This window comes from Haliaeetus albicilla, chromosome W (genome assembly GCF_947461875.1).
Source record: "Haliaeetus albicilla chromosome W, bHalAlb1.1, whole genome shotgun sequence".
In the NCBI taxonomy this organism is placed as follows: Eukaryota; Metazoa; Chordata; class Aves; order Accipitriformes; family Accipitridae; genus Haliaeetus; species Haliaeetus albicilla.
In genome coordinates, this window is record NC_091515.1 from 4,898,362 (window position 1) to 4,914,660 (window position 16,299).

Sequence of the window (16,299 nt, forward strand, 5' to 3'; positions counted from 1 at the left end):
TTGACACAAGAAAGGAAGAGATCAGTCTGTTTATTCCACTTTCAAATATACATGTTCTTAATTTGAAGTGCAGCTCTTGATGTAGTTCTTACATTATTTATTGTTGTTAGATACCAAGGCCTTCTCAGCATATTTATTTTGTTAAATTGTATGTCTGAAATTAAATACAGCCTCTTGTCAGCTTTAATGTTCTTCTGCCTATTCTTATAATTATTATTGATAAGAGGTGACTTTGAAGTTAACAGCCTGTGGATTGATAAGGCAGCCATTATTATGTTACCTGAGTCCTTTTTGGAAAGCTTAGCTCAAGGGCAAATCGTCTTTCCTCCGGAGCATGGGATGCCGAATCCCCAGCCTGCAGACAGCTATCGAAGGTGGTGTTTGTGGCTGTAGTGTACTTGGCTGGCATCTGAAAAAAACGCCCCAAACCCATACTCTTGTGGACATTTGAAATCAGTAAGCGTGGCGGTTTTTGGGGGTGCACAGGGGGGTGCCTCCTGTGCTTATTTTTGAGTCACTGGAGGGTTTCTGCTCCTTTCGTTTCTGCTCTTCTCTCCGGCTCTCTGATGCTCTTCTCTTCATTCTCAGGTAGTAGATCCGGTTGGCTTCTGGGTAGGTGACTTTGCAGAGGGGAATTTTGTGGATGGCTGGGTTGTCTGAATTTATCAGCAAAAAGAGAAGTGCGGAGAAGCAAAAAGGCCAGGTGCAGAGTGGCAGCCCAAGCTGGAAGGGGAAAGGACAGACAGACACGTGCCTTTTGGTACCTCTCTTTGCATGTTCCCTTTGCTTACGTCTGCCCGTTGCTAAACTCTTGCATTTGAGAAGCTGGGAGAGCCTGTCCTTACCCTGAGGACAGTGTGAAATAGAAAGTGTCTTCCTGACCCCCCCCATACAGGATCCCCAATTCGGATCCAGAGGAGGATGCCCAGATGCAGGTGGCTATGTGGTAGGGGCTACACGTGAGCTAGGTTTCTGCTGGGCACTGGAGGTCTGGGAAGCTCCTCGGCTACAAAATGTCAATTCAGCTGCTCACACAGAGGTATCTAGTTTATCTGAAATGTATGGGGCTACGTAAGGCATCCTGCACTGGGGACCTCAGTCCTTTTGGAGATGCTGCTGTTGGTGCTGAATGGTACCTGGCAGCAATATTGAAGCAACTGAATCAGGCTCCAGAGCTCTGCTGACTGTAATGAAAGCCAACACACCCAGCTCACACATAGGCATTTAAATTCTCTAATAAATGAGCCAAATCCTACCCTCACTGTACTTTAAGATATCATGTACTGAGAGTACTGTTCACACGTATTCACCATCCTCAGTGCCCACGTTTACTGGCATTGCATCCAACCCGCAGTCCTGCTCTGTGATCCCCATCTCTTGACCTGACTTGGGGTCTGCCAAAAACAAGATTACAGGGAGAAAAAGTAGATGTCCTTTTTTCTGATGCATCCCAAAAGCAGGTGTGCTTAACAAAGCAACCCATCTGCAGGGATCTACATGGTACTGAGTGGATGCCAGATGAATACATTTAATGCACGAAGCTGCTAGTTCTAAATATTTTTTCTTTTAAGTTACTAAATCAATTTTATTAGAAGTATGGTTTTGCTTTAATCCCTCAGATCTTAAGGAAGAAACAAAGCTTGGCATTTCTGGCTTCACCTCATTCTTGATCTGTCCAGATATGATGATTTTGTATTTAAGAGAACAGTCTCCTCCGCATTTTAGTTCTCATATCCAGATCAAACTTAAATAGTATCTGTGGGTAGGGTGGGAGAATGACCTTGGAAGAAGTAAGTAAAAATTTAGACCATGGGGAATTGTTCAAAAATATTGCCTGCAACTAAGTATTGCATCTCAAACCATATGCTGTTGCTGGAATTCACATAGACATGCACAATCCCACTGTGGATAACATGCTCGAAAGGCCTTTGAAATCTTATTATCAGCTATAGAGTCTGCAAGGGCACAATTCAACTGACACAGAATTTGTACAAGACCTGCCACTGGCTACTACTTTCTCTCTTCAGTGCTGTCAAAACTGATGGAGATTTTTGGGGCATTTCCTTAGTATTGTATCATTACAAATCAAAATACAGTTAAAACAAACAAGCAAACAATCCCACAAAAAAAGAAAAAAAACAAACCCCAAACTTACCACAGATAGGGCATTAGCAAGAGCTGCTCCGGAGTAGGCACAAAATAATGCTGAGAAAAGAAGACCAAAGACAACTCAAGGTGAGGAAAGTCTTGCTCATCTCTCTAAAGAAGTTATCAGAAATAGTAATACTGTCCAAAGGCACTGTGATATATCCTGCCAGCTACATGATGTGAGGATTAGTGTTAAAATTCAACAATTAGTTAAAATGCCCCAGTGCTGCCTCTGGCCACGTGGACTACATTTGGTCCTACCTGCTCTGTAGAGATGGCTGGTGAATGAAGAACGTGGTTTTGTCAAGAGTAGCTGATGGTGGTATTTCTTTTATCAATTGGCACAACCTGAGCTGTGTGCAGTGGGGGATTACAGAAATTCTCCACCAGCGCCCTTCCTTTGGCTTCAAACCACAAGCAGTTAGCAGTGACCCTCCTGGCCCCAGGATGTCCGAGGCGGCAAAGCAGGAGATAAGGCACCCAAGGGCAAAGTCAAGGAAGGGAAAACTACTGAGCAATCCAGAAACCATGCTCAGGACAGAAAACTATGGAAATGCAAATGGTTGGAGGCTGGGTGAATCTTCATGGGAATTTTATATATGCTACGCCGTTCTTAAACTCTTCCCATAGAGTCTGGGTTTGGCTGCTGTTGGAGATGGGGGTCTTTGGGTAGACGGATTTTAAATTGACCTTGTGCAACAGCTCTTTTCTCATGGCACACTTCCTCTAATGATATATATAGTTACAAAAAGGCTGCTTCTGTGAATCTGTTGAGTTGCTAATTTGTTAAACTTCTGCTCATGGCATAGCTTGTGCTCCTTTCACAAATGGTACTTCCACCGTCTCCAGATGTTTTTAAGTTATCGGGGCCTAAAGGCCCTTCTCTCTGCAGTTGCAGCTTGCACGTCCAAGCTCAACTCATGCCATCACAGAAACAGCTCGTGTGTAGTACCTAGTTTTGCAGCAGAGCGGTAGTTGACTCTAAACCCTGTACTACTCATAGACTGCCTGGCTGCATGAATTTTTGTCTTCCCTTTTTGTAAAAGATACATACCACAGGCAAGTGACAGCAAATGAGTCTGCCAGGTCAGGGCGTAGAACATGCCCCCGATCGCAATGCAGGCGAGCGCGCAGTTGTAATTGTGTAAGCCAAGGTAGATGCTGTCAAAGGGTGATGCAATGCTCAGCGCTGCAAGACAAAAGGCAAGGCTGTGAGGTCAGGTAGGAGAGGTATCTGCAGGAGGACCCGTCACTTGCTGGGAATCCATCATCTCTTCCCAATGACATCTAGACAAATTTAACTGCATTTGCGCTTGCGTAACGTGGACATGCAGAAAAAGGATGAAATCAAATGAATGAAGCTCATTATTTCGCAGCTCTGATGATGCCCCTAGGGTTGGAACTTGGCCCAGTCTCAAACATTTCTTTAGGGCAAAACTGTTGGCATATGCACTTCAGTGTGTTGTAGTTAGTTCCCCAGCTAACGAGATGAAGGATCCAGCCAGAACGTAGGAGGACCTTCTCACCTGAGTGTCCTTGCAGAAAGCTGTGCTCGCACGTACTGTTTAAACCTCATACATACCCTGATCTTGAATATCAGAGGCACAGCTGAGTGTCTTTTGTGGGAGTAAGCAAAGTTTTCCATCTCTTCCTAGTGACCTTTGCTAGATGTTGTCTAGTTACTAGAGGTGGTTGCTCCATCAGTGCTGTGCAAATTGTCCACTGGGATGGGAGCTGAGGGTCTGCTCCAAATCTCACCTCACAGGGACTTCTGCAGGATTTCTCATAGGCTTCAGGATTACCAGTAAAAAGGAGAGCACAATATGTAGTGCACAGGCCACCTTCATGTCACTCTTAAGATTAATACATTTTCCTGCTATAATATCCTCATTTGTCTTCTGTTTCATCGCCATGCTTATCCCCAGATACTTTCCTCTGACCTTTCTCTTGTAGATTAAATGTCAGACCTGTACAAAACTTGCCAAATGCTCTTAGCCATACAAATTGTGGGTAGTTTTGTTTAAAAACACAAATAGAAAGCAGCTCACATCTTGTACAAAGTGCTTCAGAGCACAGAGAACTTACTGTTGGGTGACTGTGCCTTTTCCAAGGTTGTTGTCTCAGACTACACTTATTCCACCATATTTTTTTTTTTATTACAATCGGTCACATAAGTGGCATTAATCTTGTTTAACTTCAAGGGTCAGATTCATCTCTCTTAAGATTGTTTCTCCGGTTAGTGGGGAGTCAGGCCATTTTGAGTGGCGTTCATTTAGCTATTTTTACAAATCTGCAGCAGGATAAAGTGAACTGCATCCTAGAAAAGTCTGTTTCTTTTCATTGACTGATCAGCTCTGAGGCAGACATCTGCTTGTGGTGGTAATTTAAAACACTTGTGGTGGCAAAAGATCAGTTCTGGGACTATTTATCTAGGTTTCTTTATAATCATCTCCATGGGATTCATCACATCCAATGGCAGGAGGGTTAAGCAAGGTAGAATAAACCACCTGCCTGAGTTAAAAATCCAGTAACAAATTTGAAGCTTAAAGAAAATTTGCTTCTGTTCTTGCCTTCACTATGTTGTGTGACCTTTAGTAAGATGTTCCAAATTTAGAGATGGTTTCAAAAATGAGAGTGTTGTCCTAAGTACATCCAAGCCCATGCAACTGTAAAGTCCAGAGTCATATGACGGCTTGGGTCAAGATACCATAGTTACAAAAATGACTGGTAAATATTTCTTACCTGCAAACATCCCCACTGTCGATCCAATTGCAGCATGTAAACAAATAAGTGGGGAGGAGATAAGTAAAGCAACAAGGATGATGCCTCCAGTCCAGGGGTTTTCACAACCATACACTTGACCAATGCCAGCTGGGATGGATTGCAAGAGCTGCAGCAGCCGGTAGAAAAGGGCATGTTATTTTATCTTTGTACTTAGAAGGACATGGCAGTTATTTTGTCCAAGCTATTGGTTGAAAAGGAAAGGAAGGAACCCTGGCTCTGAGTTGGACTGCTGGGTAAATGTGGGCACTCATGCCCTTCAAACCAGAGTTAGTTCACTGTTTGGGTTGAACTTTATCAGTCCAAGATGGACTTTTATTTCTTTTGGGATGGTAGTATGGTGGATGGGGTGTTGGGGATTGTTTTCTTTTTTTTGGGGGGGTGTGGGGGTGTGACTTTAGTGGGGGAGAAAAACGGTAACATTCCTGGCTGTACATATCACATAGCCATTCTGCCCCATGTGAAATAATTGCTATCCAGAACTGAATGCCTTCATGCTCACCTTTTTAATAAGATAACATAAACTTGTTCGCGTGAAGCTTACCAATGGCACATTGATTGCAGACCAGGTGATATTGGGGACTGAAGCTACAGGCTTGATGAGGGTTGTAGGGAAGAAGGGGTTGTAGTGTCCTGTGGCTGCCAAGTACAAAGTCACCACAATATTGAAGGGCAGGGTGAAAACAGGAAGGTCCCATTTACTGAAGATGGATCCCAAAGCACTGGACAGGATTGGACTGAGAACAGGAGAAGAGACACAAGTATAACTTGTTCATAACAATTATAGTGGTGAAACAGATCTACCACTTTGGTCACAAGCTCTGGTATATGCAAGCCAATGCCATTCCTTTTCAAAACATCAGGTATTGAATACCTTAATATATTAGTCTGCATCAGGCTAATAGTTGCAGAATGCTGTTCATCTTTTTGCAACAACTATCACATCCATTCACGGGATGGTATAAACTCCGCATCCTTCTCTCAGGAGAGGTGGCTAGTGTGCAAGCGCTCTGCTAGCTCTGCTGAGCTCAGGGAATCAGTGAAGAAATGCATCCAGCACAGCATTTAGGCACAGATGGAGAAAGGTAATCTGGCTTCTTATTTGGTAGAAAAATCTAACAAGAAAGAGAAGAGCAAATTTTGGGAATGCCACATGAAGAACTGTGGAGAAGTTTAGATGGTTTGAAAAAGCTGCTGTCTTGAGGAGGCAAGAGGAAGCTGGAAATTACCTAATTTGCTTTTTAATTTATTTATTTAAATAGCATAAAGGATATCAGAAGATGGTTCTGGAAAAGAAATAAAGCAGAAGAGGTGATCAAAGAGGATGGAAAATCTTCCATTAAGAAAGATGGAAAATATTTACTGTGTTAGACACTATTTTGGGGGAATGAGGACTCCTTAGGACATATGGAGCCTGACAGAGTGTAAGACAAAGTGACCACTCTAACAGAGGTGTGAGGGGTGTTGTGCCAGGCATGACCCAGACCTTGGTTAATGTTCCTACTTATGTCAATGAGACTGATGTTGCTGTGTGCTGCCCAGGTACCACCCAAAATCATACGGCATTTTCTGAAAACTGAGCTTAGTTCTTAAGAAACATGATTGAGTATATTTAGCACGTAAAGTATTTGGGGTGACCCTCAAAATATTTAGAGAATGAACACTAAAAAGCCTGCAAACCTTGAGATACCATGACTTTTCCCAAAGTTCTTGGCTGTAGAACCTGGGATATAAACTTCGCCAGATCTGCTTTCCTCGGGACATTTCCAGACTGCCTTATTTCCACTTAAAGTGAGTGTCCTGCATGAATGACTTTGTGGGAGCATATTGGCAAGATAATATCTGTTTTTTATGGGGCCCACAAGGGTTGTGGAAGAGAGTGAATGGCCAGGTCCTGTCCTTGATAGAAATGGCCTGTGTTCTGCTGCTTCCAGCTGAGCTTTTCTGATATAAGTGAGCTCTTATGGTCAACCTCCAAGTAGCAGTGGACATCGCACAGTTTACAAAAATTCAGTTTAAAGACTTGAATTTTTCAAGAAGCTGCATTTGAGTCCTAGAAGGTCATTAAGCTGGTTCTAATAAAGGAACCCCACCCAAACTATGTGGCATTTCAAAAGCAACATCTTCTGTCCTGTTGTGTAGATACTATCAGTGAAAAAAATGCTTCGTTTTCCTTGTATAATCTCAGATGAAGCCTATTCTTTTATGACAAATTTGGTTCCCAGAGCAGTTTACAGATTTCCTTGCTTGTAGCTGTAGGAAAAAAAATCAGCACTTCAGTGCAAACGGTGTCCTAATTTCTGTGCTGAAATACAAAGCTTCTGCCAGTTATATATCTTGTCAGAAAAAAAGGAAACAATTAAAGAAATGCTGACTTCTAAAGCTGAAATTCAAAGTATCAGTTGAAAAAATCACTGAAATGTCTAATTTAAAAATCTTTCAGCTCTACCCTCGAGTCTTGTGAACTAAAAGAACGAAGAAAAGTTTAAACAAAAGGCCCCAAGGAATTCTGGCAGACAAGACAAACTAAACATTCTTGCAACATGTCCTGGGTTTTGAGAGGTTGTTGCAAAATGACCTTTGCTGAGAGTGACTAAAGAAATAAAATATGAAAAAGAGCTGATCTTAAAAGCAGTGAAATGCAATAATGACTTGCATCTTATCACTAAGAGTGATTAAAATGTGACTCTTGAATTAATTTCAGTTAAGGCTGTTAAATAGATTCTGCAGTGCTGTTAGGGTCCATATTTAGAAATGGTAAATTTAATCCTGAAAAGACGCTGTCTGGCATTCGGAGATACTTGGAGGAATTAATTTCGCTCACGACTGGTTGCATATCTGAGAAGGGGAATATTGAATTCAGCCCGAGGGAGAGCACCGGATCAGTTCAGCGCCTGGCTGAGGAAGAACCGTCGCGGTGCTGGGCATGATGACGTCCCCCCTGAATGTGTCCTGCTGATGAGGGCCATTCGCAGAGCGTTGAATCGGGGCTGCTGCTTTGTCTGTGTGCTATAATCAGTGCTTGCGCACTCAACCTCCTACCGATGTGCCTCGCAAGCTCTGTGCCTCAATGGATATCTCTTTCCAGTGCCACCGTGGCTGGAGCTGCTGGTGTAGGGGACTGGGCAATGTGTTTTAAGCTGTATGTAGCAGGACTCCTCATTCTCTGAGAACTGTCCCTAGGAGGAGAAAGTGGCACTTACCAGGCCATTGATATAACTGCCACGGGAGGAAGAAGCCACCAGAAGTAATCGCCTTTGTCAGAGAAGACGGCCATAAGGAGTCCCACCAAGATCCCGTTATAGCCGTGCAGCCCAGCTGCAATGGCTGATCTGTGATGGAAAGAAATGTTTGCAAGGTAGCAAGCTGTGCTGAAGGTGGCCTGTCACAGGGACCCACTGAAATTCAATTTATAAGTGTCCTGCTCCTGGTGAAGGGAATGTAGGGGAGGGATGAACAAGCGGTGAGGTTGCTGCTGTATTGCATTGCACTGGCGTGCGGAAGGGGAGAGTTTGGAGATTGTTGGATGATGATGATCTGGGGGGGTCCTTGGGACCCAAAGGACCTGTGTGGTTGTGACAATGGCTATCCAAGAGAGATAAGAGTTTGCTCTCAAAAAGACAGCTGACTATGGGGCCAGGCCAGCTCTTTCTTGACCACAGCTCCGTCCTCACCTAACTGCTTCCAAACCACCCATAAGGAAAGCCAATCTGCTGTCTCTAATGCACTCAGATGCAGGGCTATGACCCATCAGAGGGTTTCCGATATCATAACGATCAATTTTTATTAAGTGCCCGAACGTGAGGTACCACCTACCTGTCCTGACTGAGGGCCAGCGCAGTTAATGTCGACACGGTTGTTCCAGTACAGCCTGTGAGCAGGCACCAGGGGCTCTGGATGAAAAGCCCCACTAAAATAATGAGTCCGCTGAGAGGGTTGTTGACAAGCATCACCTGAGAGGTGCCTCGCAAGATCCAGTCCACCAGCTGAACCATTAGGGGCTTATCTGGAGGAGACCAAATAACAACATTGGCAATAAGGCATCATTTCAGCAAAGCACACTCATCTCCTACAAGTCGCTTTCTGGCCACAGAACTGAGGCGATGTGTCACCGGGACTGTAAAACCGGTCTCTGATTTATTGCTGTCTGAGCATATTTTGCATCTGGCACTTGAAAAGCTAATAGGGATGGACTGGGCACTGCTATAAAGTTCATGGAGGGATTAATAAAAAAGTGGTTTATTTATGGTGGTCAAAGAATAGTCTTTCTTGCATGGTAGGATGCTTAAGATTCTGCTATAAATTTAATGAGAAGATAGTCCCTTTTTGGTGTATTATTCAGATGCAGAGAGCAACTTAGGCAAAGACTGAAACTAGTTTGTACGTGGATAGGGAAAGATGAAAAGGAAAACTTTTGCTGTTTCAGGGACCCAGAACGTGGAGGTATACTGTCTATAGGAGATGGGGTCAAACTGTCAAAGGTGTCTAAAAAAGTACTTTGGGAACTGAAGAAGTTAAATTAAGAGAATAGTTATTATAGCTTGGACTGTACTCGAGGGGAAAGAGGCATTTCCAAAGGACAAAGAGCCATTGCTCTTTAGAGAAGACTGTTGAACTCGGACAGAGCAAACGGGCACCAAGCTGGGGTACCTCAGGTGAGTGCAGGGGGGAGGTGGGATGTGTGTGGGGCTGAGGGCAACCTCTCTGAGGGCATCTATGTGCAGTGCTCCTAGCGATCTCCATGGGGAGAGGAGGGTCTTGTAGCACTGCAATAACTTTTTGCCTCTGGCTCTTCTGCTGCAAATTGACTTCAGGTCTTTTTTTCTGCCACGTTTCTGGGAAAGGTGTAACCGTTTCTGTACTGCTATGCATTATTCAGCATGATGCAAGGAGACGAAATGAGAAAGAGGGGCTGCTTACACGTACAGTATGTATATGCATATGTATGTGCAATATGTATATGCAGCTTTTGACTTCTTAAGTATTTAAAATTAATTCATTTAGTTTAGATTGTTAATTAGACACAGCATAAAGTGCCAGACTACTTTTTGAATCTGGGCAATGACATATTCCTAAAACCTCCCCTCTCGCCCTCTCCTTCCCTGTGTTGTATTTACAGTCAAGGCTCAGGTTTTGCTTTCTGATGAGAGTAGCTTAAATAGAGGATCTCTGAAGGGCCAAGTACCACTCTGCATCTCTTCAGCATCCCTGGGAGAGCCCTCCCAAGAGGCTGGAGTGCAAGTTGAGGGATGGCATCATGAACATCCCTCAGGCTGTGCATTGTTGGGGAGCCAGGCAGTTCCAGTCAGGGACGAATGAGTTCCTTAGAGAAAAATAATCAGGCTTTTCTGGAATAATGATTACTAATATTTGGCGTTGAGCTATGAAATATATCAGCAATGCTCTTGGCTTTAGACACAAGTATTAACTGTAAGTATTGAAATATAACCGGTGGGCAGCAGCCAAAGCTTTTCAGGACCTTGAATAAGAAAACATGGACCACTAGAGTAAAGACAAAGCAGGAGGAGATGATCCCCTGCAGCTGGGGACCACACTGCCAGCCTGCTGAGCTCCCTGGCTGGAGACACCTCAGCTCACGTCCTCCACCAACGATAGCCACTGCACAGCCTGGCTGTACATGGCCGTATCTTATTTCTCTCCTGTTGCTGGAGTTGTACTGCTAATGAACCTAGCCTTGACAGAGGACCCACAGTCTTACAAAGCCTCTCAAAGCCCCAGATCCCTAATAATTCCGGGTAACGTGGACCATCTGCTCGTGTATTGTTCCTGTCTGGACAGTAAACCTTTGAGATCAGTACTTGCTTTGTATTTTATAGCAACATAACAGCCACAGTGCTTATTGCTCCCCCAAGGCTGGTAATACAAGAGCCTTTGCCCACACAATCAAGAGTCAAGTCCCCGTCGTCAGCCCACACGCGGACGAGGAGACAGTCGCTAATCTAAAGCACTTTACAAACAAGACTAAATCCCCAGCCCTGTTGTGTGATTCTGGGCACCGCTATAAGGAACGTGATGCTAATGACACATAACTGATTAAGTGTAAAAGATGTGTTTTGCCTGTGCTGAATTATGCCTGCAGCCATGGTAATGGCAAGAGGACGCAGTGAGATCCCCTTCCCGAGGGTAAAATGATTTGGGTGAAAAGACCAGAAGTTTGCAATGAGCTTGGACCATGCCACCTCTGCTCTCACTCAGGGATGAAATGGCCCCTCATCTCATGCCCCAGCACTGAAAGTACTGTTGGCAATACAGATGTTCCCAGCTCGCTCTTTCTAGCCAGAGAGCCCCAAGCACATCCCTCCGCTCACTTTTCATCCACGCTCCATATTCTTTCATTTCTCCTGTGAGATATTCGAAAACTTGGTGGATGCGATTTCTGCTTCTGCCCAGCAGGTCCTGGGCTCTTGGCTTCTGCTCCGCATACAACTGCCTCTCGCCGGGACGTTCGGCCACAACGATCTCTCCAAGCTCCATCTCTTTTGGGTGGTGAGAAGCGTTAACTGTAAATCATAAAGCCCTCGTGTTAGAAAACCTTTTGGGTTGTGCCCTGGCAACTTTCTGCTGTATTTTAAAGCCCCATGGTGATATCCTTTTTCAAAGATGGAATGTTTCATGGAGAAGGGACCTGCCTGAACCACTGCTGAGAGCGGTGTGGGCTGCTGCCCAGGGCAGTGGTTTCTCCTCTCAGGGATGAGGACCCACTGCTGTCACGAAGCTGTGGCACAGAGCTGTAGGGGCAAAAAGGGAGGTGGCATAGGTGCCCTGAAGCATCCCACCCTCACTCCAGCTCCTGCTGCAGCGTGTGACAAGCTGCTGGTTGGACAGGGTTGGACATAACATTTGCCAAGTACCTGCATGCTGACCAGTGCTGCTTGGCCAAGTATAGCTGCTGTTGCAGCAACTGAGGAGGGACACTGCTGATGTCTAGCTAGTAGCGAGCTAGAGGGAAGAAATGCAAATTGCCAGTACAGTAGCAGACAGCAGGAGACACAAAAATACTAGAGGAGAGGCTAAAGCCTGTATCCCTTTTGATGTTTTGAGCTGGTGCCTTCGTATATCCCAGCAAATCTATGGCCTTTCCATGCTCCTCATTCCACATCTGCCTTTGATAGACCAAGAGCAAACTGGGGTAGCATCAAAGTACTGCGCAGAAATCAGGATCCACATGTGGCTTTAGACAAAGATAAGCACCTTGGCTCAGGGCTGTGTGCTCTTTAGTTAGGAGGTGAATATCCAGCAGGAGTATGGGTTTATTCATCTCGCAATTACAGTTGCAGGGCTCTGTTCATTAAAAAGTCCATTAAGATATAAGGAGCATATACACTGCATCACACCCTAGTGAGCTACACTGCAGGTTACATCTGCAAAAATGCCACCCTGCTTTCTGAGGGAGTCTGGCATCGGCTGGTCTGTGGTTTTGCTCTAGTGATTTTTTTTTTTGAGACCTGTGGCTGGGTTTCTAGGTGTTGCCCAGAAGTGGACTGTGTTGTGAAGTGCTTGCCCCCTGTTTTGTGGAATATGGGCACCACCTTCTGGTGGGAGCCTGTTTTTTGGTAGCTCAAACAGGCTGGCTGTTAGTATTAAAGCCTTTAGCAGGCTGGAAAGGGATGCTTGGCTGGAGGGAAGGCTGTTTTGCAGGGACAAACACTGACAGGCAGCTAGCAAAAATATCTGTGGCTCGGAATGCCCTGAGAAGAGCATCCTTGAACATCAAAAGATGTTGGGTTTTTTTTTTTTTCCCTCACCCCTGGCAGCACAACGCTAAGTGCAAGCCCTGCAAATGCATCGTGCAGAGCCTGTTGTCTAGTGCTTTGGCTCTCTCTGCCGGCAGCTCGTCCCTACGGCAGCAAGGAGGTTGTAGGGAGGTGGGTACCGGTCTCTTCTACCGAGTAACTAGTGATAGGATGAGATGAAATGGCCTCAAGTTGCACCAGGGGAGGTTTAGATTGGATATTAGAAAAAAAATTCTGTACTGAAAGGGTTGTCAGACGTTGGAACAGGCTGCCCAGGGAAGCGGTGGAGTCACCATCCCCGGAGGTGTTCAAAAAACACGTAGACGTGGCACTTCAGGACATGGTTAGTGGTTTAGTGGGCACGGTGGTGTTGCGTTGATGGTTGGACTTGATGATCTTAAAGGTCTTTTCCAAACTAAACAATTCTATGATTCTAAGAGTCTTTGTGATGAATGATTCTAAGAGTCTTTGTGATGAATGATTCTATGAGTCTTTGTGATGACCTTCAGGGCTGGATGTGATGACCTGGGGCTGGATGTACTGGCAAGCGATGTTGTTAAGTGTTACTGTAAAAACTAAACCTAAGCATCCCTCACTTTGCTTGATCCTAAGGGGGGGAGGAGGATTATAGAAGGTATTGAGTAGTCTAAAGCAATAAATGTGCTTGTGCAAGGAATAGACACCCCCAAAACCTTGCTTCTGGGCTCATGAGAAAGGAGGTTCCCAGGTTCTGCCCAGCTACACTCAGTGCAGGAACAAGCAAGGAGCAAAAGAAGAAGGAGGACATGGGTTTATTGTCCCTCTTCTTTTTTTTTGCTATTGGTAATCTGATTCTGGCCAGAAGCTGGGTCCAATCCCCGGTTTCAGCTTAAGACAGCCTTGGTGACTGTCATTTTTGGTTAGTTCCTTGTGGCCAGCCAGGAGGACATTGGTGTAGGGAACACTGAGCAGGAGTCCTCTTTCTCCTCCTACGTGTCTTCTAGGCTGAGGGAATTTGCATCCCTCTGAGGTAGAAAGAGGCCAGGTCTTACTGGAAAACCAGGTATTTGTGCCTGAATACATCCCATAAACACTAGGCTGTGTAAGATGCATTGTTGCCCTGGGCTTCCTGGTAGTCAGTGTAGCTTTGAGCACCTTCAGATGGAAGTCAACCTATTTCAGCTCAGAACTGCCCTCTGAAAGTTCCCATTCTTCCCATTAACAGCTCAACCTGGGTGCTCCAGTCAAACACCCAATGTTTTTTGGGGAGGGACACAGGGTCTGAGGTCAACAGCACAAGCAGAGAAGAGACTCCAGAGTGGTGCCAGGCTAGCACCTGGCTGTCACAGAGGTTGCTTTCCCACCAGAGCTTAATATTCAGAGTTAGCAGATATGGCTGGTATCAGAGATATTCAACATTGCCTATTTTGTTTATTTGCTCATATTCCTTCCAGAAGACTTCTCCAAAGAGTTTCAAAAGATTGAGGTGGGCTCAGACAGCTGCAGCGAATCCACGTAAAGGAGACGGGAGCATCTCTTAAGAACTTGAAGTCTTGGGGAAGCATCAGTAAAGAAAGGTTAGTGTCCCCTTTGCTGTCAACAATATCCACCACCAGCAAGCAAGTGCAGCTGTTACCAGCAGGGAGAATAAATGCTGAGTGGTTGCGTCTATGTCTTCACAGCACCTGAAAATCTCACGTTCATTTTAAACCTCACCAGGAAAAAATTACTGTGGGGTTTTACAAAGCAGAAGCATCACTGCAGAGCTTCTAAAGCCTGTATTTACAAGACTGCACTGCTCAATTCCCTCTGAAATTGAGACGTGGGACCTGTATATTTTTAAAATTCTTGTCCATGCTCACATAATTTAACCATTAGGGGTTCAGTGCAAAGTAGTCATATGAGAGCCCTTTGCAGTCAATAGAGAGAGAGGCTAGTATCTCCAGAGAGTGATTGATGTCCCTTTTCTTACATACTTATCTGAGATGTGAAAAAAAAAAAGGGTGTCTGTCTCTCCCTTTCCACTGGCTGCAGAGGGAGCCTGGTTGCTGAGTTTTTAAAGGGCTATTTTCAGGCAAGAGAAATTCCAGCCTAAGAGATTTTGCCAAGGTCAACCTCGAAGTTTATGGAACCGGGATCTGGAGTCCCAGGCTAGTGCTTTAAATCACTGAGCCATCTGTAACAGGCCTGTAATCTGCATCAAGAAGGGCATCAAAGCTCTGGGGCTAAGAAAAATTACAGTCTCTTCCTGTGATTCCTGTTTGCTGTCTCCCTACGGATCAGAAGGGAACTAAATCTCTGCTTGGAAGGGAGCACACTCACCCACCTCAGAAGGAAGGGCAACCTGGGACATGACTGGAAGAGACAGCTGAAAAATTACCAATTTTTGGGGGAAAGGAGTAGTGCAAAACAGAGATATGGGGATGCTGAAATCCTCTACAGTTCTGCAGCAGTGAACTGTGGGGCTTTGAAGCAGAGTGGCCCAAGGGGTTGCAGCAGCTAGAGAAAATCCTGGAGGGCTGTGATGGGCACGGTGATCCCTGCAGGAGCATCGCTCTGGAAAAAAACATTTCTTTGCAGTGAGCACCTGTCAGTCGATAAGCTTGTGCTCAGTGACACAGGCTCCATGTATAATAGAGAAATCATTTGAACAATTAGCTAATTAGGGCTAATGAGAGCCTGAATCACTTATGGTATACCTGGGGCTGATGGGGAATTCCTTGAGAAAAGAGCCTTTTATCAGCAAATACTGATTCATCAGTGTGGTAATGAGCTGTCCTGCTTTTTATGAACATTTATCAGACTTGAGGGTAATGCCCGGTGTTAGGGCTTATCTCTAGACTTACCTGTGCCTGCTCATTCCCAAACAGACAGCTGTTGTGGAATACTTTTGAGGGGCAGGATGCTGATAGCCTTGTATTTTTAAGCCTCTCAGAATAAGCACTGTGTTTCTCTTTGCCTCGTGCTGCTAGCGAAAACGTTCACAGTGTAGCACCATCACAGAGCCTGCAGTGATCTGGTGGCCCCACGAAAAAAAACAGACACAAGTGGGCTGTGAACAGCGTGATGGTGCATGACCAGGGTGATGGGTGATGTGTAACACTGGAGCCAGCTTTTCTACAGGGCTGCTGTTTGTGTCGGGAGCTTAGCCTTATGCTAAGATACCTGAAGCCAAGCCTGGGCAATCGCTCTTTCCTCCTCCACACTGAAAGCATAGAGGTGATCAGAAAAGTGTTGACTTCAAGGGACATGGCCTCACAAGGGCCTTTGAAAGAAACAGTTTGTAAAAGCACATTGCTCTCATAAGAAACCGTAAAGAAATAGAAAATAAATACAGTGCACAGCTAGAGGGCAAAACTTTGGGATGGTGACAGAATGCTTGGCTGAGTCGTAATGACTTTACCAAGCAAAGCTCTACCAGGGAGCAACCTGTGACATCGAAAACAAATGAACAAAGCAAGGCATTTCAGAACAGTCACTGAGGTTGAATGCAACACATTTGCAGAGACTAGGTATGAAACACTTAGCCACAGACCTTTAAAGTAAAAAAAAAAAATAAAAAAAATAATCCACCCAAAAGGAAAAGAATGCTCAAGTAAACTTGTTTCCTATCACATGCGTTAAATGAAGGCACGTT

At 44.9% G+C, this 16,299-nt stretch overlaps 1 protein-coding gene across 1 annotated transcript; it reads right to left on the reverse strand.

The window, feature by feature from the left end:
* Positions 1–11: 11 nt before the first annotated feature.
* On the reverse strand, positions 12–11,686 carry LOC104315148 (urea transporter 2). Its single transcript, XM_069774911.1, has 8 exons — positions 11,259–11,686; positions 8,746–8,935; positions 8,133–8,261; positions 5,474–5,666; positions 4,891–5,038; positions 3,203–3,337; positions 2,156–2,205; positions 12–723 (listed from the first exon to the last, which is right to left on the reverse strand). The coding sequence occupies exons 1-8, from the start codon at positions 11,422–11,424 to the stop codon at positions 454–456; spliced, it is 1,281 nt and encodes a 426-aa protein (XP_069631012.1). The 5' UTR covers positions 11,425–11,686; the 3' UTR covers positions 12–453.
* Between the last annotated feature and the right edge of the window lie 4,613 nt (positions 11,687–16,299).

Excerpts from the sequence above, each read along its gene's own strand:
- LOC104315148 (XM_069774911.1), bottom strand. The coding sequence starts at position 11,424 with ATGGAGCTTGGAGAGATCGTTGTGGCCGAACGTCCCGGCGAGAGGCAG. Across the intron at positions 8,936-11,258 it reads ATATGGAGCGTGGATGAAAA|ATAAGCCCCTAATGGTTCAG; the intron begins GTGAGCGGAGGG and ends GGTCTCCTCCAG. Across the intron at positions 724-2,155 it reads TTGCTAATGCCCTATCTGTG|CTTGGGCTGCCACTCTGCAC; the intron begins GTAAGTTTGGGG and ends TTCCCCTTCCAG.